Source organism: Alligator sinensis, unplaced genomic scaffold (genome assembly GCF_000455745.1).
Source record: "Alligator sinensis unplaced genomic scaffold, ASM45574v1 scaffold250_1, whole genome shotgun sequence".
Lineage (NCBI taxonomy): Eukaryota > Metazoa > Chordata > Crocodylia > Alligatoridae > Alligator > Alligator sinensis.
Genome location: NW_005841888.1, coordinates 3,601,426 through 3,623,970, shown reverse-complemented (window position 1 = coordinate 3,623,970; position 22,545 = coordinate 3,601,426). Strand labels below are relative to the sequence as shown.

The 22,545-nt window shown below is 41.4% G+C and overlaps 1 protein-coding gene across 8 annotated transcripts in view; it reads left to right on the top strand.

The window, feature by feature from the left end:
• Positions 1 to 22,545, top strand: part of RAB27A (RAB27A, member RAS oncogene family) — a 78,411-nt gene that overhangs the window by 49,850 nt on the left and 6,016 nt on the right. For 6 of the 8 annotated variants that reach the window (XM_025197059.1, XM_025197057.1, XM_025197058.1 and 3 more), the window contains exons 2-5: positions 12,195 to 12,368; positions 14,597 to 14,682; positions 15,857 to 15,960; positions 17,989 to 18,112. In XM_025197059.1, the coding sequence (XP_025052844.1) occupies positions 12,216 to 12,368; positions 14,597 to 14,682; positions 15,857 to 15,960; positions 17,989 to 18,112 (467 nt within the window). In that variant the 5' untranslated portion in view covers positions 12,195 to 12,215. Of the gene's footprint in view, positions 1 to 113; positions 600 to 936; positions 1,030 to 12,194; positions 12,369 to 14,596; positions 14,683 to 15,856; positions 15,961 to 17,988; positions 18,113 to 22,545 lie in introns of those variants that run through there. The other 2 variants (XM_006017959.3, XM_006017957.3) reach the window with 1 other exon arrangement.

Genomic DNA, 22,545 nt, shown 5'->3' with positions numbered 1-22,545 from the left:
TCCCGCCGGCTTCGAACTGCGGACGGATTAACTGGCTTGGGCCCCGCCAGCTGGAACAACTCATGTGGTTTTTCAGACGACCGGACCACCTGTGTCATGATTGCAAGCGGTGTGAGTAAAGTTTTTGCAACCGATAAGTTGTGTCTGCCTCTCCATTCACCAGCCCGCCCTAACGTACGAGCAATTTCTAACTTAACTCGAGTCAGCTCTGGCCGTCCAAGACAAAATGGTGTTAAGGAAGGAATCAATTAGATGGCTCCCCATCAAGAACATCTCATCTTATATACTAGTACTAGCCAGGGCAGGTGGTGGCTCAGTTCTTGTTTTGGTCTCGGGCTTGTGGCTGAAGCTGGAGCTGAGCTGCTGCCTGCCTCTAGTTAGAATGGCTCATTTGGCAGGGAAGAGGGCATGGGGCAGGGCAAGATTGTGGGGTGTGTGTTGGGGGGAATTTGTAGCCTGCCTTACCCCCTGCTTCTCTCATCCTGACTCCCTTCCCCCTTTCTTTCAGCTCCCACTTCAGTCCTAACCCCACCCAGCTGGGAGCTGCCACTGCTTCTCCCTGGCTGGGCTGGGCTAGAGGAACAGAGCTGCAGCAGAAGGTAGGGGAGAGGATGGGGAGGGGATCGGGGAGGCAGGCTTCAGGGAAAGCAGGGGGTGGGAGTGGCTGTCTGCTGGGGGAAGCAAGGGTCTGGGGGAGCAGGCACAGGCATGGGAGGCAAAGGGTGGGGGCAGGCAGTGTGGGGGCATGCATCGGGAAGATAGACACAGGCATGAGGGGATAGGGGGCAGGGAACAAAGTGTGGGGGGGTCTGGCTTTCCCTGCCACAGTGGGGGGGGTGGGCAAATTTTAAGATGACTTTCTACTAATTAGATTATATATACATGGGAAAATTATTAAAAATTATAATTTTCCTTTTATGGAATCTAATTTTTCAGGTGGTCATTTCAATTCGAGGTTGTCTTGGAGTCAAGTGAATACAGTAATTACATGAGAACACTGCAGTTGACACACCATCTTTCAGATCTATGGTAAAATTTTGGTTTTGACCATAAGGTTTTTGACCTTATGACCATAAAATATCACCAGACATCCTTTGCAGGAATACTGACCCCAGAATCACAGCTAAATTTCAGCTTCTTACCTAAATCTCTCCTGTAATTTCCATTTGGGTTTAGTACCTTTAATTTCCTGTCCAAGTTGTGATGTATTGCTGTTTTGTATGTATTTCTGTCCCCAATGCATGGGGGCAGCTCCAGCCCCCTCATGACTGCCCTGCCTGCCGCGGCTCTGGCCCCTTAAGGAGAAGAAAAAACCTACAGAGCACATTATTATAATCATCTTTATTCAGGGTACTATTTAAGTTGCACACAAACATGTGTGCTTGTTGTTTGCTAACCCAATCCTGCAATCATTTAAGCCTGTAAAGCAGTTTTAGAATGCTTTTTGCTGACAGCTACTATATAGATGCAAAACCATTATCACTGTATTTTGTAAAGTGTTGAGTGGAGAGTTGTGCCCAGTTCATGGCTGAGAACCTAGCTGTTGGCTCTCAGTTATCTAACATTGCATGAACCAGGGTTCTGGATGAGGTCCCCATGAGAGCGGTGTTTTCTAAAGTCTGAAGTGATGGGAAGTCACTCCCTACAGCACAATGTGTTATCAGTTCACTCTAATTTCTGAAATTCTGATATGACAGTATTAACTTGTTGTACCATGTAGCACTCAAGTTTTTGTTTTGCTTTTAATACAAACTGGCTTGCTCTTTCAGAACGTTATAAAACCTGCGCAACTACATTTCTGCGCAATACATGCTTTTATTTTGCCAGTTGAGAGCCCTGAAGAACTTACCCTTCACTTTACATTGGGTTTGTGCACATTATCCTTCCTTCCACGCCCAGGGCATTTTTTTTTCTTTAAATGGAAATTCAGTCTTCAAAATGAGTAAAGCTGATATTCATATTTCTGAAAGTAGCTGTGAAGTACAAGATTCCATCTCTACTAGAGGTGATCAGAGATTTTTTTTTTTTTTTTTCCCCCCCCCCATTTCCAAACCAGCTATTCTCTCACCCACCAAACTGAAATTTTTCAATTTGTGGGAGAGGGGAAGAAGCAGAATGAAGGTGGGGGGGGCAGGGAGCAGATAATCATGGGGGGGAAAAATGGTGCCTGGTAAAATTATGATTACCTTTATTGGACTGCTTCTCACTGCCCATTGTTTCTGTATCACATATACTAGTTTACAAGTTAAACAATGTTTAGGTTTGGATTTGAATGAAGTAGAATTCTTTACTCCTTACTTTTCATCATTAGCAATGCAAGTTCTTCAGATCAGATTTTCCTCCCATAGTTCTACCTGCGTAACTCCATTTTCTGCCCTGGGTAGTGATGTTATACAGTTGTGTATACTGAAGGCAGTTGTGTAGATGCAGGTTGAATTTCGTAGGGCTGTGAGAAGCTTTGGGTGGTAATTCAATTTGGAGGAGATTCAGCCTGATTTTGGTGGCTGAATCTCTGAATCTGAATGAAATTGGGGACCAATTAAAAGGTCCAAATCTTTTCCGAAGATTTGGAGAGCTTTGAAAAGATTCAGAGAGCTTTGATTTGGCTAGTCCCCGGTGGCTGCGGCAGGGAGCTGCAGCCGGACTCGGACTCTGAGCTGATAAATGGGGGCGGAGGAGAGAGGGGATGGGGAAGTGGAGGGGACCACGGAGGGACCTGTGCCAGGCCCCAGCCCCCCCATGGCTGCCCTGTCCACCCCAGCTCCAGGCCCTTTAAAGAAAAGCCCCAGTGCTCACTGGGTGCTGCTGGGTGGGGGGGGTGATCCCTGTTGCTCCTCACTGCCCCACGCTGCATGGGGGGGCTCTGCACAAATCCTCTGAGGCCTCCCCCAGCCCCCACAGGGCTGTCCTGTCCGCTGTGGCTCTGGTCCTTTTAAGAAAAAAAAAATGGTGAAAAACCCTGGGACTCACTGCTCCTGCAGTGGCCTCGGGGCTTTGCGGGGCTCGTGCAGTGGGGATCACCCCCTGCTGGCAGGAACAGTGAGTGCTGGGTTTTTCTTGGGGTTTTTTTTTTTTTCTTCTCCTTAAGGGGCCAGAGCATTGGGGACAGCAGGGATTGCCCCCCTGCCTGGCAGCACCCAGTGAGTTGGGTTGCCTGTTTTTTTTCCAAGTGCCAGGAGCTGGGGCGGGCAGGGCAGCCATTGCTGGGCTGGTGGGGATGGGCCTGGCCTGGCTGATTTGGAGATTCAGCAGCAGCCGAATCTCTGAATCAGATTTGGCAGAATCGATTCGGGACAGTGATTCAAATTGCTGAATCGAATTGCTGTCCCCCGAATCAGCCAAATCCAAAGCAAATGTTAGCTGCTTTGCACGGGCCTAGAATTTAGCTTCTGAATCTTTCCACCTAGGATGATGCACAGAAGAGCCCAGAGCCCAAGCTTAAGTTTGTAGGGCTAAAAGTTAGAAGAAAAATCATTTCAGTTATAAATGAACAAAATCAATATTGATTTGGTAACGATAATAAACAGAACCATAGATTATGTTGGTTTTACATAAGCTAAACCATGTATGGGATTTTTTTGGTTGCTGAAGCACTTCTACATAAGTAGATCAGCAGCAATCCATACTTTGGATGGTTTGGTCAGCAGTAGATTCCCATAATGTCCCAAAATGGTGATGCCTTTTGAGTATGCTGCAACTTGCTAACACCTGCTCCTTCGTCTATTAAGTGCCAACCTGACATGACCACAAGAAAAATACCCACCTTCTTTTCTATACTGCTCCTTCTGTAGCTTGCCTTTTGCCATTCAGATCAGATTGAGGACTGATTTAGCCCCAGTGAATCACCTTTTATCATATCAGGATTCAGTACTCACTGGATACAAAAGACAAGGTAATCAACAAAGCTAAACTGACAGATGTAGTTCTTTCTGGCCTGTAACCTGTAATGAAAATCATAAAACATTGGTGAAAACTTTCTCTGTAGCTTACAGTAACTAGTGGCTAGGTCACATGACCTTTTAAAATGATAGCTACTATGTGAATTAATTATAGGCCTATTCTTTGTCATTTGAAAGGTTTTAATTAGTTTGTCTCTAAACATCAGTCTGTGGGATATGTTACATCATACAAGTTCATTAATGACTTTGTGGTTGGCTCCCTTTGATAGTGGAACATGGGGAGCAAGTATTGATGCTTCTGCCTAAAATCCTGTTTTGCCATGGGGAAGTGGTAGCCTTAGCCAAGTGGTTCCAAATGCAGTATTTTTAGAGGGGGACAAATTATTTTTTCTCTCTTGTGTGGGGGAAACATGAAGTATAAATATGAGGAGAGATTTCCTTTGTTGCTACCCTCTGTCTCCAGTTGTCTCAAAGTTTTAAGACGTACTTAGCTTCTGCTGTGCAGAAATTTGGGGGGTTTATAATTTTTCATGGACATTTATGACATCAGTCAGAAAATTTGCTTTACAGATTTGAGCCAAGGAGTTGCTTTCGTTATTACAAAATCTCCTTCTTTTCTTTAGAAATATATGGTAAAAGCTCTACCATGATTAACCTTTGTGTTCAGCTGTATATACAGATGGAGAGAGACAGTTAAGCATTGCTAGAGAGTAGAAATTGCTGACATGTTGTTTCCTATCTGAGATAAGAAAATGTGAAGTTGCAAATCGTATTACAGCCATTGTGCTTTTAAAACTGAAGTTTAACACTTGTGATCATTTATATCATATGCTTAATTGAATGATATTGTCTCTATTGGGCAATTGCATATAAAAATGTAGCCTCTCTCTCATATGCACATATATGAGAGATCTGATCTAATTACTTTCATCTTCTCCTTTATGGGATACATACAGCTACCTTCCTGGAGAGCTCTGTGTTCAGGAAACAAATGGGTCATGTTATAAGCTATGTAATTGCTTCCCAGCCCTGCTATCGGCCAGCTCCTTCTTTACACATGCAGACATGAAGCACACCTTTTTATCTATAAACAGCCACTGACATGCATGCAAACAGGTGACACGTAGGCTGCTGCTGACTGTGTACTAAACAGGTGGAGCTAGTAAAAGTGCTCCCACTAGGAATAAATCTCTGAGTAGACCAGCATATTTCTTTAACATAGTGGAGGGAGGTAAGTATTATGAATTTTTGGTTTAACGTTGTGTTTAACAGAGAACAGTCTGCTTAGAGCATGCATGTGGGTGGTAGTTCAAGATGCATATCTGTGCCAGTGTATGTTTTAACTGACAGTTTAGTCTGTTTTTCCATGAGCTTCACCTTTATCACTGTAAACTGATCTATTTTGCTTCCTACCCCCGCAAGCTGTTTGGCAGAACAGGAGCTACATGTTTTACTGAAAGCCCAACACTGTTGTTTGTGTATGTAGGGCATTCTCTAAGCTGCACTGTGGAGGGGAAACATGTCAAGCCAGTTTCCTGTAACATATTGAGGAACAAAGGTGCCACAGTCTTGAATGTTTTGTCACTCAATATGATCATGGTATTGTTTGTAACCAAATGTGCCCCTGGTCAAAACATGACCACATAAAACTTAGAGAAGATTATTATGAAGTATGTCAATAGACTCCTTTAATAGGATCCCGCCATTCATCAGGGAATGGGGAATTTTTCTTTTTGGCTAAGTAGTAGATACTAGGCATAATGATTGGAAGTGCTATAGACCTGGTTATCTAGATACAGAGACTATGTTGATTAGACAGTTCTTATGAATGATACAATTTGCTAGTGGTGCTTTTCAGATTTTCACATTCTCTGTCCAGCTTGCCACTGGATGGACAAAGTGAAGTACTGACTATAACCAGAACACAAGCGGTTTGTAAAAAGAGGTCTGGAATGCTTACTGTGGAGTGTAAACTGTTCCTCAGTGACTTTGTATTCTCAGCTGAAGAAATAGCTCTCATATCTGCTGCCCACAAAAATAATGCTGGGCAAGGATCCTTCCATGCATGTTTCAGACCTCTTGCCAGGTTCTAATTCCATCCCAACCTTCCCTCAGATTTCCTTTCCTCAAGGGGAAGGGCACATGAAAGTAAGAATGGACTAGATGGTGTGCTACTATGGAAAGACTACCACAAACTTAATTAAAAAGAATCATATGATTGAAAAAAAAATTAAGGTTTTATATAATAGGGTCATCGATTTGATGGTTTTTTGTTAATTAATGATGAAATTTCCGATATTACCAGCCACAGTTCTTCATCCCCTCTTGACAGTTTCTCAAAAGATGAATGCAGGCTGTGCTATTACTGATAATTGGCATATATATATATAGCACCTTTTGCCTCAAATACTAAAGAATTTCGCAACCAATGTCCATACAATATGAGTGAAAAGGGAGCATCTTGGAGCGAGGGCAGCAACTGACCCTGCACAACAGAAAATGTGTAAAGCTGGGTGACACATTTTTGGGTAAACTCAGATTGATTGAAGTCCCACGTAGCAATAATATTTAGAGCAGACAAGAACTTTCCTTGAAGGTAAAAAGCAAGAATATCAGCTTGTCTTTCTTGGAAGGCTGAAGGATTGAACTGATCCATTCCAAGGTGGTGGAGAGTAGATGAAATCTTTGCCCCAATGAATTCCATAGTAGTTTTACAAGGGCTTTGGTAGGCACAGGATTTTATCCTCTTTGTATTTCAAACCTATGGCTTAGGCTGCTAAGCTAGTATCATCATCTGTTCCTACATCACTTTGGGCTGTGGTGGCTTAGGTAGATGAAATATGCCACCTCAGTGCCAGACAAACATACCAGGCCATGCATGTGATGCATTTCTTTTGAAAGAAAACTTAATTGTATTAAGGAAAATAAACTGGAGATAAAATCTGTGCAAGTATTAAAGGCTTTGTTTCTCTTTATTGTACTCCCTGAAGGGTTCTGCTATTAAATGTAAGTTTTGAGATCATGTAGTAGAAAGTTGGGTGCTTCTGGACTCCCAAATTGTAAGATGGAGGGCGGAGACTGCTTTTTAAATATTTGTACAGGGAGGAGGACAGGACTTGAATCTGCTTGCATCTCTTCAGGGTTAGGTTAGCAATTCCAGAGCTTTACAATGAACACTTCCTGGAGACATGTGAATGGTATGTTTATCATAAGAGGGTGTGTCTGGGGGCTCAGGCACTTCACCACACTCAAGAAACAACTATTTTGATTGTGATTTCATTTACTTCCTGTCAAGAGACTAGTCCCATTTCTAATAATTTGCAAATGATGTTAATTGCTACCTGTGTGCTGAATTAAAGCAAAAGCAAAATAAGTCTTTCTTATTTGAAAGATTATCCAAATAGATATTATCAGTATGGGCTTTTGTAAGATAAGTTATATAAGTATTTTAAATTGTTTGTCTATCTGTACCCTTAGTTTAATGGACAACTCTTATAGTAAGTCTTAGCAAGAAATAGGTAACAATAATTGTATTCTTTTCTAAGTTCTGTGCACACGTTAGCTTTCTCACCCCACAAACAAGTTAGCAGTAAAGACTGCCTTTACTACTAGTGCCCTGTTTTATTACCAAAACCTCAGGTTCTGAAGATCTAAATCTAGCTATAACAATACAGATGAGATGGGACAAATACTTCTGAAGAGGGAGGGGTGACAGTCAAGTTAATAACTTTAAGGATACCTGTCTTCATAGTATATGGGCCCAAGACAGACATTTTTAGTAGCTAGGCTTTTTTTTAATCTCCAGTAACTTTACTGGTCTTTATGCAAAAAATAACTTATGATTAAAAAGAAGGAAGGGCTTGCACAGGACTGTAAGAGAACTTGGAAAAAGATGTGCAGGCAACATCACAAACTACATATTGGAGTAAGAAGCCTTGAGAAATCAGTCTTGAGATTTTACAAAGGCTTAGATTTTTCTGTTGGTGTCCTTATCTCCTAATACGTATCAAAAGAAACTGCTAGATAGGTGGTCTGATTTTTCTCCTCTCTCTTCTTCCAAAAATGTTTTTGCCAGTATTTTGAGTACCAGGATGGATCATTTATTTTAATTGTTGGTTAAAGCCTTTTATCACAGTATCTTACTGTCTGCACTAGTTCCATTCAGCATGGTATGCAGAAATGTTGTCTGCTTTCTGCTCTGAGGTTTTGATATAATTGTTGAATTTAATCTTGTTAGAATGTGATTGTGGATAGTCAGTTTAGTTCACTATGACTTTTGTGGAGGGTATAGGCATTAGGGCTGTGCAAAGCGTCGGTCCCTGATTCGATTTGTTGGCTGAATCTCCAAATCCGAATCTAATCGGGAGACCCTTTAATCTCTCCGAATCAAATTGGAACCCTCTGAATCGATTTGGAAAGATTCAGTGATTTGGACATAGACACAGCTTTAAATGTTTTTTCTGCATACCTCAAGGTACTAGCTGGCTTGTGAATGCTGAGGTGCTGGGGCAGATTGAGCATCCCACAGGAGTGGGGGGGGGGTCCCCAGCACACTCGGCAGCAGATCCAGAAGTGACCAGAAGCACTTGCAGTCCACTTCCGGGTGTGCGCCGGGGGGGCTTCTCTGTGCCCCCCCCCAGCTGGGTGACTGGTGCCTCCTGGGTCTGGGGGGGCACCCGGGGTCCCCCTACAGCCAATTGCCGAGCCAAGGGGGCGCAGGGGGGTCCCCAAACACGCTCCCTGGCAGACCCAGAAATGGACCAGAAGTACTTTTGGTCTGCTTCTGGGTTCACCGCCGAGCACGTGGGGGGCTCCCCCCTGCGCTCCTGTGGGCCGCTCTATCCGCCCCACCATCGCGGCATTCGCAAGCTGTGCCTGGTACCTCAAGATATGTAGAAAAAACATTTAAAGCTGTGTCTATGGCTGAATTGCTGATTATCCGAATCGGCATTGAATCTTCAGATTTGGATTTGGCCGAATTGAATTGGGGACAGTGATCTGAATCAAATCATTGTCCCTGATTTGGGCTGAAGCTGAATCAAACAGCCCTAATAGGCATGAATAATTTATATATGTCTCTTATTCATTATTAAACCTTGCCCCAGCAGGGTTCTCTCATGAGTAAATACAAAATGCGACTAACCCATGGGGTAAACTTCCAAGGAACAAATGGCAATTATGTGCCCAACTCCAGTTGAAAGTCAGTGGGTAGAAAGCACTGTTTGTGCCTCTGAAAATCCCTCTTATCTATATACTGTCTGGAAAGTCTTTATCACACCAGATTGGCTAATTCAATTTACCACAGTCACTTTCCATTTGAAAATATAGTTTTGCAGTAAAAACAAAGCTTCAAAGGCAACTTACATCCCTACATCAGTGATGACTGCTGACACCCATACATTGAAGTCTGGACTTTGTTCCAAATCTCGAGTTGTGCACTGTTGTTTAAGGAATGAATTACTGCTATATTAGTGATGGCAGAATTTTACTGCTGTGGATGTAACTCAGCTGCTAAAGACTGGATGAAGTGCTAAGCCTTATAGCTTGATGTAATTTGAGCACACAATAGTATTTAAATTCTAATAATATTCACATTGTGTAGTTCACATTGTGCATTTAGGATAGAAAATAGAATTCCTTCCACAGTTTTTCTTTTCATATTTTGATAACTGTTTCTTCCTTGGTAATTGGTAGTCTTTGTGCTCATTTTCTATTGCCTTCCAAACTTGTTTCAGGCTTTTGTTTAGATGGTCTTTTCCTTTTAAAATGACATAAGGCAATTCTGTATTGTTTATTTTGGAGGAAAAGGAGGTCAGTAACTACTCAACAGGAAAGTACTAGAGAACACTGACATCTGTTATCGTGGACACTGATTTTTGCTGCAGTTGATATGGTAGCTCTATACATGGTTTGTTCTTTTTATTTAGTTTTTACTTCTGGATTTTGAATCTTTGATACCTTTTTATTTAACTATAATGATGGAAGAAGTAATAGTGTAAGAAATATTCAGGCACCTGATTTGGTAAAATAATTCAGACTTTCACTAAGAAAAGAGAAAATTCTCTCAATATATTTTTTTGCTGTATTACAAACTCAGAAATGAGATTTTCACAGGAAAAATATTTCTCAGCTATTTTTAAGTGAAAAAGAGCCTGTTTTGGGAAGAAAAACAACTACATGTCCCTCTTCTCTACTTCCTCAGACTTAACTAGAGGCATAAGAGGAAGGGAGACCTGCATGAAACATGGAACAGACAGTGCAATGTTATTCTTGAGGCCAGTATCCAGAAGCCTGATGGTTTACAAGAACCGCAAATCAGACCCTTTTTTAAACAATCTGCTGCACTAGACACCCCCAAAATTGCAGTACATATAGTGTAAATCCCTAAATTGGAATGTCAGTGGCGGATCCCAGATAAAATCTGGTAATTGGCACAGCTTCCAGCATACTGCATAAGTGGGGCTGGATCAAGCCCGCATCAGCTAAAAAACCTTCTGCTTCCTGTAGGTCACTGCTTATCAGTTGGACTGCCCTGACTCCTGTCTCCTAATGGCAGAAAGATAAGGTAGTACTGTACAAGCTCAGAGTCCTGCCCCATCTTACTTCTTCTAGGGGGGATGGTGCATGCATTCCACTGTTCCCAAGCCCACAAATAACACCCTGTTATTGGGTGAGCATTATTTTAATGCACTCAAAGCTTGTTTCTCTTTTGCTGAGTACCTGTTTCCTTCTTAGACACCAGCCATCCAGCCCTGTGCTAATCTTTCACCTGCTGCTGTTCCTTTCCTATGCCTTTCCCTAAGTCCCAGCAGTCTGGAGTGCCTCTTCTTTGGTTTCCTTTCACTTCTCCACCATCAGTTTACTACAAAGCTTAACTGGTTATTTGCATCAGGAGTGTGGGAGATCCATTGATCCTGTCACCAACAGTAAGCTTTGGTGTGGCCAAATTTGGGCCAGGTTGAACACTTTGAAGACAGAGGCCCCGTCAAAGGTCTTTCTTTCCCAACCAGATACTTCTACCACCAAAAGAGAAACAAGCTTTGAGTGCATTAAAATAATGCTCACCCAATAACAGGGTGTTATTTGTGGGCTTGGGAACAGTGGAATGCATGCACCATCCCCCCTAGAAAAACAGGGAAGTTCTTGTTCTGTTATTCCTTGTTCTGTTATCTACCACCACTGAGAACAGTCTAGCTCCAAAAGCATCTGCTTTTGAGGAATAGTATCAGAGGCAGGGCATGTGTAGTGATCCATTCCCTGTAATACTCTCAGAAGGTTACATCCTTAGCTACTGTGATTTAATAACCATGATGATCTTATCCTCCATGAGTTTGTCTAAACCTTTTTGAACTTGGTTATGGTACTGGCAACCACAACATCCTAAGACATTGAGTTCCATATATTAATTATTCAGTCTATAAAAAATGAACTTCCTTTTTGTCTGTTTTAAACCTCCTACTTTATAATTTTACTGGGTGTCCCCAGTTCTTTTATATTATGAGACATGTTAAATAAATTTACTATTCCCTGTTTGTGTACCATTTACGATTTTATAGACTTCTTTCATATCTCCTCCCATTTATGTCTTTGGATTACCTTCTCATGTGGAATTCATTCCACACCTCTTTGTTGGTTTTGTGTGGGAGTTCCAGGTCTAGTTTATTCTTTCAGGAATGTGATGACCAGAACTGCACATAGGGTTCAGGATGTAGGCATACTGTGGATTTACAGTAGAACAGCAAACAATTGTGTTAATGGGGACCAACCCTTGCAGTTGAGCAGTAAGTGTATGCTGTAACTTTTACTTCTGCATGCTTCTATAGCCAGAGAAACGCAGCAGGAACATTGCAGGTTTAAACCTCTTTCATTTAAGGTTAAATGTATGGCTACTTTGTTCATTTTTACCATTTTAGGCGCATGCAGAGGTAACAGTTCTGTAGAGGTGATTAAAAGGAAAGATACTGCACAACAGAAACAGTGTGTGGTTGTTCGGCATTCTGCTATATATGGTGGTATAATGATTATATATAATTTTATTTCAATTCTTTTCCTAATGAAACCTAACATTTTATTTTTCTTTTCTTCAAACTAAGCATTTCTGTTCAATCTTTGCCATACAGATTAATTTTCAACCCTTTTATCATCATCATCTTTGTTCATTGCTGGACCCTCCAGATTCTTTATATCCTTTGTAGAACATAGTACCAAAAACTGGACACAGTCCTCTTCTGAGACCTAATCAACCTGCTGGTTTGCTTTTGGTAATGAAATGAATAATCTTTTTTGTTTTTTAAGGTAGTCTACTAAGTTCTCACTATGTCTGATGGGGACTACGATTACCTTATCAAATTTTTAGCTCTTGGTGACTCTGGAGTAGGAAAGACCAGCCTTCTCTACCAGTACACAGATGACAAATTTAATTCCAAGTTCATAACAACAGTGGGCATTGACTTTCGGGAAAAGAGAGTGGTAAGTGGAAGCAACTTTATATGCTAGTTTAAACATGGAACTTTTAAAATTCAAAATGAAGCTAGCAACTGCATGAAAAATACTCATTTAAAAAACATGGATCTGCTGATTCTCAGCAGTATTCATTCCGTGTCCACTGTAATCAAGTGCATGTGACATGTATACAAGACTTTCCTTCTCTTAAAAAAAAAAAAAAAAAAATTGGAAATAAACAAAAAAGTCTATTCCTAAATAATCCTTTTATTACTCCTCTTATGAAGCAGTGAGCTAACAAACCATAGTCAGTGAGATATGTTGACAGCAATAACATTTGGGTGAGAACCTATGAAAATTAACTTCCATTCATATCACTGCACTTTCCGCACAAGGAAGACTTGCACTAAACATAAATAAATATCTGCCTGGTGCTTTTAAAAACTGAACTGGATAATTAAATGAACATGGCTGCATTTATTGCATTCCATTAAAAATACAGGGTAGGATGATGCTGAGTAAGTTCTGTCTCTCTTTTCACTTAAAGTACAACAGAATTATCTGCAAGTTTTTCCTAAGCAGTTGCTAGCTAACATGTGAAACTAAAATAAAAATAATAATTAAAATAAATGTATTCAACAGGACCTTTGAATGACATCTTCAGAATTCTTCTTCCTTTTACTTACTTTTTTTTCCCCAAACTGTTTTGTTTGAAATGGATGAAAAATCTTTTCTTTAAGACGATAAAAAAAACTCACGTTATCTTAACCAATGTACTGCTGTTCCATGCTGCACATCTTCATTCAAAGTTAGCACAGGGCCCATATTTGTAGTATGCACAGGCTTCAAAGATGTTTCAGCAGTCGCTTTATGTGGGTGTATACGGGTTACTTGTCCCACAACCAACATACCTAAGTAATAAGTGTTTTCCATGGTGCAGGGGGTCTTGTGCAAACTTTCTGATGATGGATGAGTCTTATGTCAGTGACTATCCTAAACCAATAACCAAAACAGACCACTTGAAATACATCAACATGTCTTTTTTTACCATAAACATGATGAATTTGTCTTGATATACATATTTCACAAGTGTTGTTGAGCATCATCCCATTACAACATTCTGTGCAAGTGAAACTGTTTTTTTTTATTAAGATAAGGGTCTAGTAATAGCTATAGCAAGAGCAGAAGACAACCCAGATTGAGAGATCTTCTAGACAATTACTGACATTATTTTCATTTGATCCTGTCCATACCTAGCAGATGTCTTTATTTATACTTCCATGCTAAATAAACTGTTCAGTTTTTATTATTAGTGTGCAGTTCCTGCTTTTATAAGCCATAAAATGAAAGAGTCTGTATTAGATTCCTTTTCAGCAAATTTGTGGTAGTTAAGCAGAAAAGTGGTCATCTGTATGAGCATAGTCTGTTCACTAATGCATTTCTGTTGTTGGTACAAATATATTGCTAGATTGCATTTTCTGATTGTGTTTTTAAATTGCTTTTTAATTTGAACAGGACACCAAAATAATAGTAAAAATAGAAAGCCTCAAGGCTTGCCTAATGAAAATCAATGGCCACTTTGTATCTCTGTTTAGAACATGTTTAATTTATTGGAAACATTTTATCCTCTCTCACTAGATAATCTTCAATTCAAATAAGGTGGAATTGAAATGTGGATATATACCCAGCCTCTTAAAATAAACTGTGAATGCTTTGTAGTTTTGACATTTAGATTTACAGTGCATTAGGTCAGTGGGACCCAACCGTCTGACCCTGTGAGCTTGATGAGTGGGGCAGGGTCGGTCCATCATCTGCTGGACCTGGCATGGGGTTGGTTCATGGGCCCAATTCCGTGCTGCCCTGATCTGGCTTCATGCCACCTGCTGTCCCAGTCTGGCCTTCTGCCACCTGCCTGCTGGATCTGGCCACACACCAACACGATATGACATGCAGGGCCATCATATACAGCCCATTGGGTTCCCCATAGGTCTGGAAATTTGCCAGCAGAGGAGTGGCAATTAACACTGTCACTGCTCCCCTGTCACCAAATTTCCAGACCCTTTGGGAAGGCCTGTGGGTCAGATGATACAGCTCTACAAGCTGGATTTGGCCTGCAGGCCAGGGGATAAGCACCCCTGCATTAGATAATTGTTGGCATTAAAGCGGAATGTGGTATTATTTAAAATAGCACATGTGTGCTGTGTTATTGATCCTTGAATATTAACACTTCTGTCTTGTAAACTTGTTTTCTCTAGGTGTATAGAGCCAATGGGCCAGATGGCATTAGTGGCAGAGGACAGAGGATACATCTTCAGCTGTGGGATACTGCAGGGCAAGAAAGGTGCAATCCTTACAGAAAATGAAAGAGATTTTATTCCATAAAATGAACTGAACTTGCAGGCATAAATACCCCAGTTCTCTTGTATTTTGTATCTAAACTCTGGATACAAATTCTATGGGGGGGATTTTTCTGATGCACAACATTTAATTTTTGCCACATTCTATATATTTTCTAGCATCCCTCACCTCTTGCATCTTCCATTTATCTAACTAAATTAATCATTTCTCTTGCTTCCCCCTACTCTCTCTTACTTTGTCTTCCTTCTGTCTCTCTCTGTCCTGAGGATACTGAAATCCCACGACTACCTTAAGTTCAGAACAATGGAGTCATCAAAAGCCTGCACTGCCAGTTTGGTTTTATTTACCTGGACTTTTCTTGAGGCTTTTATTAACTTCTGTAGGGAGCCTACTTTGGGTTAGTACTGGGCCCTGAACATTGCTATTGCTTATTTAAATAATAACTATTGAGGTTCTTGTGTATTCTATGCTTTTGAACTTATATCTATACTACTGTACAGATTTCCAAGACACAAGTTGGGGTTTTATTTGTGGGTCATATTCCTTAGTTCTTAGGTAGACAACTTCCATTGACTTCAAGAGTAAAGTAAAAATGCAGGATTCTTCCCTTTGTTTGCAAAGACCAAATTGATGGCTCCTAAAAGTCACTGCTATAATATTCTGCACTCAGGCAATCAAATTTGTGTCCTGAACACCTTGGGCAATGTCTCTTCAGGTTAGAATGCAAAGTTGGGAATGTTATTCATGAGTCCAATTGTGTGTTAGTAGGCCTAAGTGTTTAGATTTGACTATTTTAAAATGATGGATTTAAATGTACGGTCATGAATTTCAATGTTGCTTGAACTTCATTTTTCAATTGGATGCTTTATGGAAGTTGATGAAAATGCGCTAAATAATATAGGGCTTGATCCAAAGCTCATGGATACTGATAGAAAGTTGTATGTTGACTTTGAGGCGTGGACTAGGCTCATTGCTATGTCAGCAGTTCAGGATCAGGATTTTCTCCGTGAAGAGAAAACAAATGTGATCAGTACAGTTGAATTTTGGGTTTTCCCAGTTATTGTTTGTTATATTATGATCATATTCTCAAAATAACTGTTGTGACAGATGGACCTTACAGAAGGGAAACCAACAGTAGTTTTTCTTTCCATGTCTAGGTTTCGTAGCTTGACAACAGCTTTTTTCAGAGATGCCATGGGATTTCTTTTACTCTTCGATCTGACAAATGAGCAGAGCTTCCTCAATGTCAGGAACTGGTTAAGTATGTCACCTTTTTTTCTTTTTCGTCCTGTTTGTAGATTCAGAACTTCACTGAGAGAGGGCAAGACTAAGAATATTTGACTGAAAGCTTATTAGGAAAGAACAAAATGGGTGTTACAGCTTTTCTTGTAAGAAACCGTTAGTGAAGCTGACTTCCAATGCTTTTCTGCAGTTCAGCTTTCTTGACTTGAATTTCCTTTCACATAAGGTTCAGCATGATAATTCTGGTCCCCTGGTGTTAAGGGTGCAATGTGAAATCAGGTGATGTGCAGCAATTAAGTCTGAAATCAGCCAACTTGAAACACTATCCTGACTCACCTGAAGCTTTGATGGCTGGGCTGGATTGGGGTTTGTCAGATGGCATCAGGCTTGGGTTGGAGTTTGTCGGATTGGAAATAATTGACAATTTCTCAGCAGAGCAGGCATAAAGAAATTTTCCTTTCTCATTGTCAACAGCTCAGTGCCATATAATCCTTGGCACAGATGCGTTGAGTTTGCGTCTTGGCATTCTGGAGGTTATTCTCCAAACAAAACCATTAGCGTCAGGGAAAGTAATGGGTGATATTGGTTATCATCCCACATAGGCTTTGGTGGAGATGCATTGTTCAGTATAAAATAATGCACACAAAATCAGCTAAAATTAGCTCTTATTGCAAAGAGACATACGTACTGAATACAGAAGACGCTAGGTAGATACTACTGTATGGTAACCTCCTGCCCTCCAAGTAACATGTATGTTTATTTCTCCAATGATTAATGAACCTCTAGAGCAGGGGTTAGCAACCTATGGCCCATGGGATGGATCTGGCCCATGGAGCCATTGGATCTGGCCCGCAGAGCCTCAGGGCTTTGGTATTCTGCAGCAGGGGCTCAACTGGCATTCTGGCAGTGGGGTGGGGCTTTGTCTGCGCTACATCACAGCCAGGTGGCTGGGTGATTTGCCTGTACTGTGCTACTGCCAGGGTTGCGGGGGGGAAGAAATGGCAGTGATGGTGGTTGGGTCCTAGCACCAACCTGCCCTGTACCTAAGCTGGTTCATTCTGGAACCCCCCACTGGAAAACCTTGCTGACTGCTGCTCTAGAGGGTTAGGGAAAATCTTAGAGGTATAGGTCCCTGTTGTACGCCCAGACTGAAACACTGGAGCCCTCCAGGCAAGGGGTGAAACAGTGGGCTCTTTTCCTCTTCCCTCCATCCCCTGCCTTTCTGAGAGGAAAAAAATGGAGCAGACTGTCAGTGAGTGCTCTCTTGTATGCTGCACCTATGCTCTCCCAGAGCAGTCTGCCCTGCCCTTCAGCCCTTCCTCTGCTATTGAAGTGTTTCTGAATAGTAATTCTTTTCTGCAGGGTTATTTTTGGAGCACTTTAGCCATTTTTGGAACACTTCAGAGGGCGCGTATGTCTGTCCACTTACCCTCTGAGGTGTTTTTGAAGGGCTTCAAATGCCTTTGAAGTTACACTTGTCCACATACTGACTCAATCAGGCTCCTATCCATAGAATGAGGATGAGAGCTCTTCTCTGCTTCTTGGGGAGGGGTCTTAAAGGTATCTAGTATAGAAAAGTAGAGTAAGAAGTGAGAACTGATGAACTGGAAAGTAGAAAAAGCCTTACTATTGTACACCTATCTGTAGTGATTAAAAAAAAAAAAAAAAAAGTTTGGAAAAGCAAACCACTACGAAATTGGATATTTTCCCCCTCCTATCTTTTAAGAATAATTTTCTTAAAGTTTTCGGTGTCACTTTAAAGGCACTCATGTTCCAAGTCAGTGGTAGGCAACCCCAGCATGGCACTCAAAAGCATTTTGTTTGGCATGCATGCCTCAGGGTGGATAGCAGGGAAGGGCCTGGGGATGCGCTGCCATAACGGAGATTGGGCCCCTTATGGCTCCCTTGCTGTCTGCCTCTGGCATGCCAGCATTTTACAAGTTGAGGTTGCAGGTGTGTTTGGCACTCTGTCCAGAAACGTTGCTGCCCACTGTTCTAAGGGATCTTTCTGTATAAAATAATAATATGAACGTTGTTTTGCTGTTAGGCCAGTTACAAACGCACGCGTATTGTGAAAACCCTGATATTGTGCTATGTGGAAACAAGAGTGATCTGGAAGACCAAAGAACTGTGAAAGAAGAAGAGGCAAAGGAACTTGCAGAAAAATATGGGCAAGTAACTTCCTTCCAGTTACTAGTGCAGTTAAACAAAATGAAACGTGTTTCTTTATGTCTGTTGTGTTGCATAATGTATTGAAAGGCTCTTGTGCAAATAACCATGTTAGAATACCATAAGGAACCATGTGGTCTAGTATCCTGTGTCTGACAGAGGGACATATTAGCTAACTGAGCATAGGGGAAGGCATCTTTGTGACCTTCTCTTCCCCTGCCTCTTACTAATTTTCTGGAAAATGCAATTAATTTTAGTAGCAGTGGAGACACATAATAAATCATGTTTATTACTATGATCCTGCCTCTGATGTGGCTAATTTACATCCAGATGTGGTATCTTGTCCAATGAAACCCAAGAGAATATTGACCAAATTCGCAAAAATGTGATTTTTTTATATCGGGTCAAACTCTTGAAGAAAGGCAAGACTAAACCGTGGCACTAATTATTATTATTATTATTATTATTATTATTTATTATTATTTTTTTAAAATCAAACTTAACCACAAAAATTGTCAATGCCGACATTAGGATGGTTTAGATGGATGCTGGCCTACAGCACTTTCTTCTGGCCTTGAATGGTCCTTGAAGCACTCTGCCTCATTTTGCCTCCAAGCATACTCCATTCACAGGAAAGATGTGAAAACCAACATAATGTATTCAGACCTGCCAGCTCGCTCCAGAAGGGCTCTATTTTAGATCCAGATTTCACAACCTTTCTTTTCTGGCCATGTGCTTCTACTGTTCACCTCTCCTACTCCATAAACTCTTCCCACAAGTTCAGAGCCTTCACAGCCTTCCTCCTGTCCTAATTGACTTCTTCCCCCCCGGCCTAAGTAGGAGGCTCTAAGCCCAAGTAGGCCATGTCCCCACTCCTGTTTACTCCCATAATCTTTCCCACAGTCTAAACACACATTTGGTTTTTAGAAAAAAGTGGAGCCTTGCTTATTCGTATTACAAGACACCTGGTCCTAGGCTGTTAAAGGAACATTGGCCCAGGTTATTTGTACCTTTCTTGCATACAATTGCTGTTCTCTGGGGCTCATGGTTTGCCAATGACTCCTTCATGCATTTCATTTGCCTTCTCTGAACAGAGTAATGAGTTCTGGAAACTGTCTCCTTTGGCATTATGGGCCATCAGCCCCTTACAAATGAGATGGGTTTCCATGCAATATTAATTCTTTCCTTTTTTTCCTTTTCCATTTTGTATAATGTTACTTGCATAGCACTAAACTCAAACTACCATATGATTGCTTGTAGTTTATAAGGAGGAATGGAAATATGGGTTCTGTCCACACAGCTCCAGGTGGCATTTGTTTTATATTTGAAATATTTCTGTATATTGCTTCATAAGTTACATTACCTCCATAAGAACAAATGCTCACTTTTGTGGCCAAAATACCAATTTGGTTAAGGTAGAAAATGAAAACCCCAAAGTCTAATTTATAGATCATATTCCGCTGGTTGGGCTACTCTCAATAGTATAACTACGGGCAGCGGTCATCAGGGCACTAGCCTTAGGTGACAACTATGAGGGAGTGTCAGAATCTCCTCCTGCTTCCCCCTTTTCCCTCCCCATGTGACCCCCAGAATTTTTTGCCATGGCAGGTGCAATCCTATACTGCTCAGCTGTAGGAGATAGACAGGCCCAGCCCTGCTCTGTAAAGCAGGGAGCAAGTGGAGTGGCACTCTTCTAGGGAGTCTTTGCCACAGCAGGTAGAGCCCTATGCCCAATACCATAACTGGGGCTAGGGGGAGCAAGCAAGGCACCAGAGGCAGCTCCTAGTGAGCCCATTACACAAGGACAATTGTAGCCCGAGCTAATGTTGCTACAGCAGCTGCAGCAGTAGTTGCATTAAATGGGGGGAGAACCAGGACTGCTCTTCTTGCCCCTCTCACCCCTGTGCTCTCCTTCCCCTCCATTTCCTGTGTTCAGCATACTTCTGTCCTGCCGTGGGCCCTGAAGGAGCTCAAGCTTCCTATACTGTACCCAGACCTGAGTGTATGAGGAAAGATAACTTCAAATAGGCCTGTCCCTATTTCTTTGAACACAATAAGGGAAGAAAATGTTTTGGTGAATGAGTCACTGCTGCTGCTAACAGAACTGGGTGGTAGTACTGACATTTTTCTCCTTGGAAATGCCTGTATCAACAGATATTGCATTTGGCATGTGAGTGTAGGGGATCCAGGCACAATGAGATTGATAATTTTACTATTTTATCACTTAACATTTTTGAAGAGCAGTAACTGAATCTCATAAATTAATAGAACATAAGCAAGAACTATTTATGTGTGTGCATTTTTAATATGGACATTGACATGTTATAGATATCAGGTGGGGAGCAATACATGCGACTTGAAAAATCCCACTTGTAATTGCTTTGTATATGTGATGGTACCTAAATAAATAGTGATAGAGCTATAGCTGTACTAATACATGAGGCTCTTTTTCCCTATGATTTCAGGGTTGTCACCCCTCATACCTACATGAAAGTCTGGGATGATATAGGTGGAGATGGCCCTGTTTTGAGCAGGGAGTTGAAATAAATGACCTCCTGAGGTCCCTTTCAATCCTAATTTTCTATGATTCTGTGACTCTATGGAAGTCATTCAAAGCAGCTGTCAGGCAGCTTCCACCTTGTCCAATTCGTTAGCTTCAGGTGCTTCCAATTGTTACTTCACACTGGGTGAGCACTGAGCAGAAGACATTTCGTATAATGGAAACTTCCAGGTAGCACGTACATTGCTTAGTAGGGAGTACGAAAGGCATATTTTCTGGAAATCCTGAAAGCACTTCAATGCAAAGGACTTCCTCGCTTACAGAATGCATCTATAAGAAAGCATAACATAATCGCCATGATGCTGTAACTAATGTATCACTTTTCTTATGAACATAAGAAAGGAAAGAAACTTTTTTTGGTTTACAGTCAGATAATTCTGTGGTTTACATTTCAACTATATCATGAATCACTGAGTCATTCTTAATCACCCACAAAAGAATCCAGCATTTCCTTCCAACACTTTAATGTTTAACACACACTATAGCATCCAAATGCCTGCAGTTGTACATATTAAAAAGAAAAAAATACATGTGTCTGTCCAGCTGTTCATGCCTAACAACAAGAATACTGCTCCAATTAATTTCTTTAAATTATGTGCATGGAGAAGAGGGGAAGAGAAAGATGATGTTAGTTTGAGACTCAGTGCTCAATGTCAGTTTGAACTCTTTCTCTATGTCGTACTTAAGTGGCCCCCATTGCAGTGGTACCTCCCCCTCACTCTTCAGTGTATTTATCCTTATAAGACTGGGGTAGGAAAGTGCTAGGATCCCTGTTTTACAGATGGGTGCTGATTGGCTAAGGTGCAGATTTGGAAGAGCAGGTAGGCACTTAATTCCCATTGATCTTAATGGAAGTTACACCTGAATACCTTTAAAAACCCAAGTTTGACATGTTCAGGCTTGCCCAGGAAGCTTCTGACAGAGACACCTGAAACCAGATCTCCTGAGTCTTGAGTGGCCCCACTCCTGTGCTATTTTTCATTGTTTTTGAACAGCTGAATTGGGCTATGCAAAGCTGAATGTGACACAGGAGGTGGTGTAAACTAGGACAGGGTAAGATCTGTGCTGTGTCTTCAATTATTACCAAGCACTACTGGGACCAGCACAAGGTGGTTGATTTCCTGCAAGAAAGGGAGTTGAAAAAGAGAAGGATAGACACCAGAGGCAAACTGGGTAGAAGTTGAAGCTCTTTTTTGCTTTGTCAGTCCGCATGGTAGCAGGTAACATCAGGGGCTGGAACTGAAGCCATTTCCTGCATGTGGGGCCTTTCAGGGAATGGAGCAGATCTTCCGGTTACATCTTACTTTAAATTATGAATGGCATGATTCAAATGTCCTGCCCAAGCAGGTAAAATCCTTTGCTTGATCCAGGACTGTTCTGCCCCTCTCAAGGTAGTTCTTTTAGGCCAAGGACAGAAATTACACAGAAATTGGATCTAGTTCAGATCTGTAAGACAACAAAAGTTCAGTGCACATAAACCACTTTCAAAATGGCCAAAACTGGTTTAAGATAAACCTGGATGGATGTAGTATCAAACTAACTGATTTAGGTCAAGTTGGTTTATTGAACTTATGTCTTTGGCTGAAGCTGTCTGCTCCAGCTGAGCAGGGAGGTGCATGCCCTAGCACCCTGCCCCCTCCCTGACTTCTAACCTGAGCCACTGCAGGCATGTGGCTGCATTTCTGGAATCAAAAGTGAATTTCTGTTCACTTGCTTATTGGTTCAATCTATGCAGCTTGGATTAACCTGTGAATATTGAATCAGTGTAGCCTCAGGCATTTTGACTACCTGTACTTAGCCTTAATGAGCTACCTGCATTAGACACAACTTGTTTCCTACCCACCTTTTAGTTTCTGTCTTTGCTTGAACAGGAAG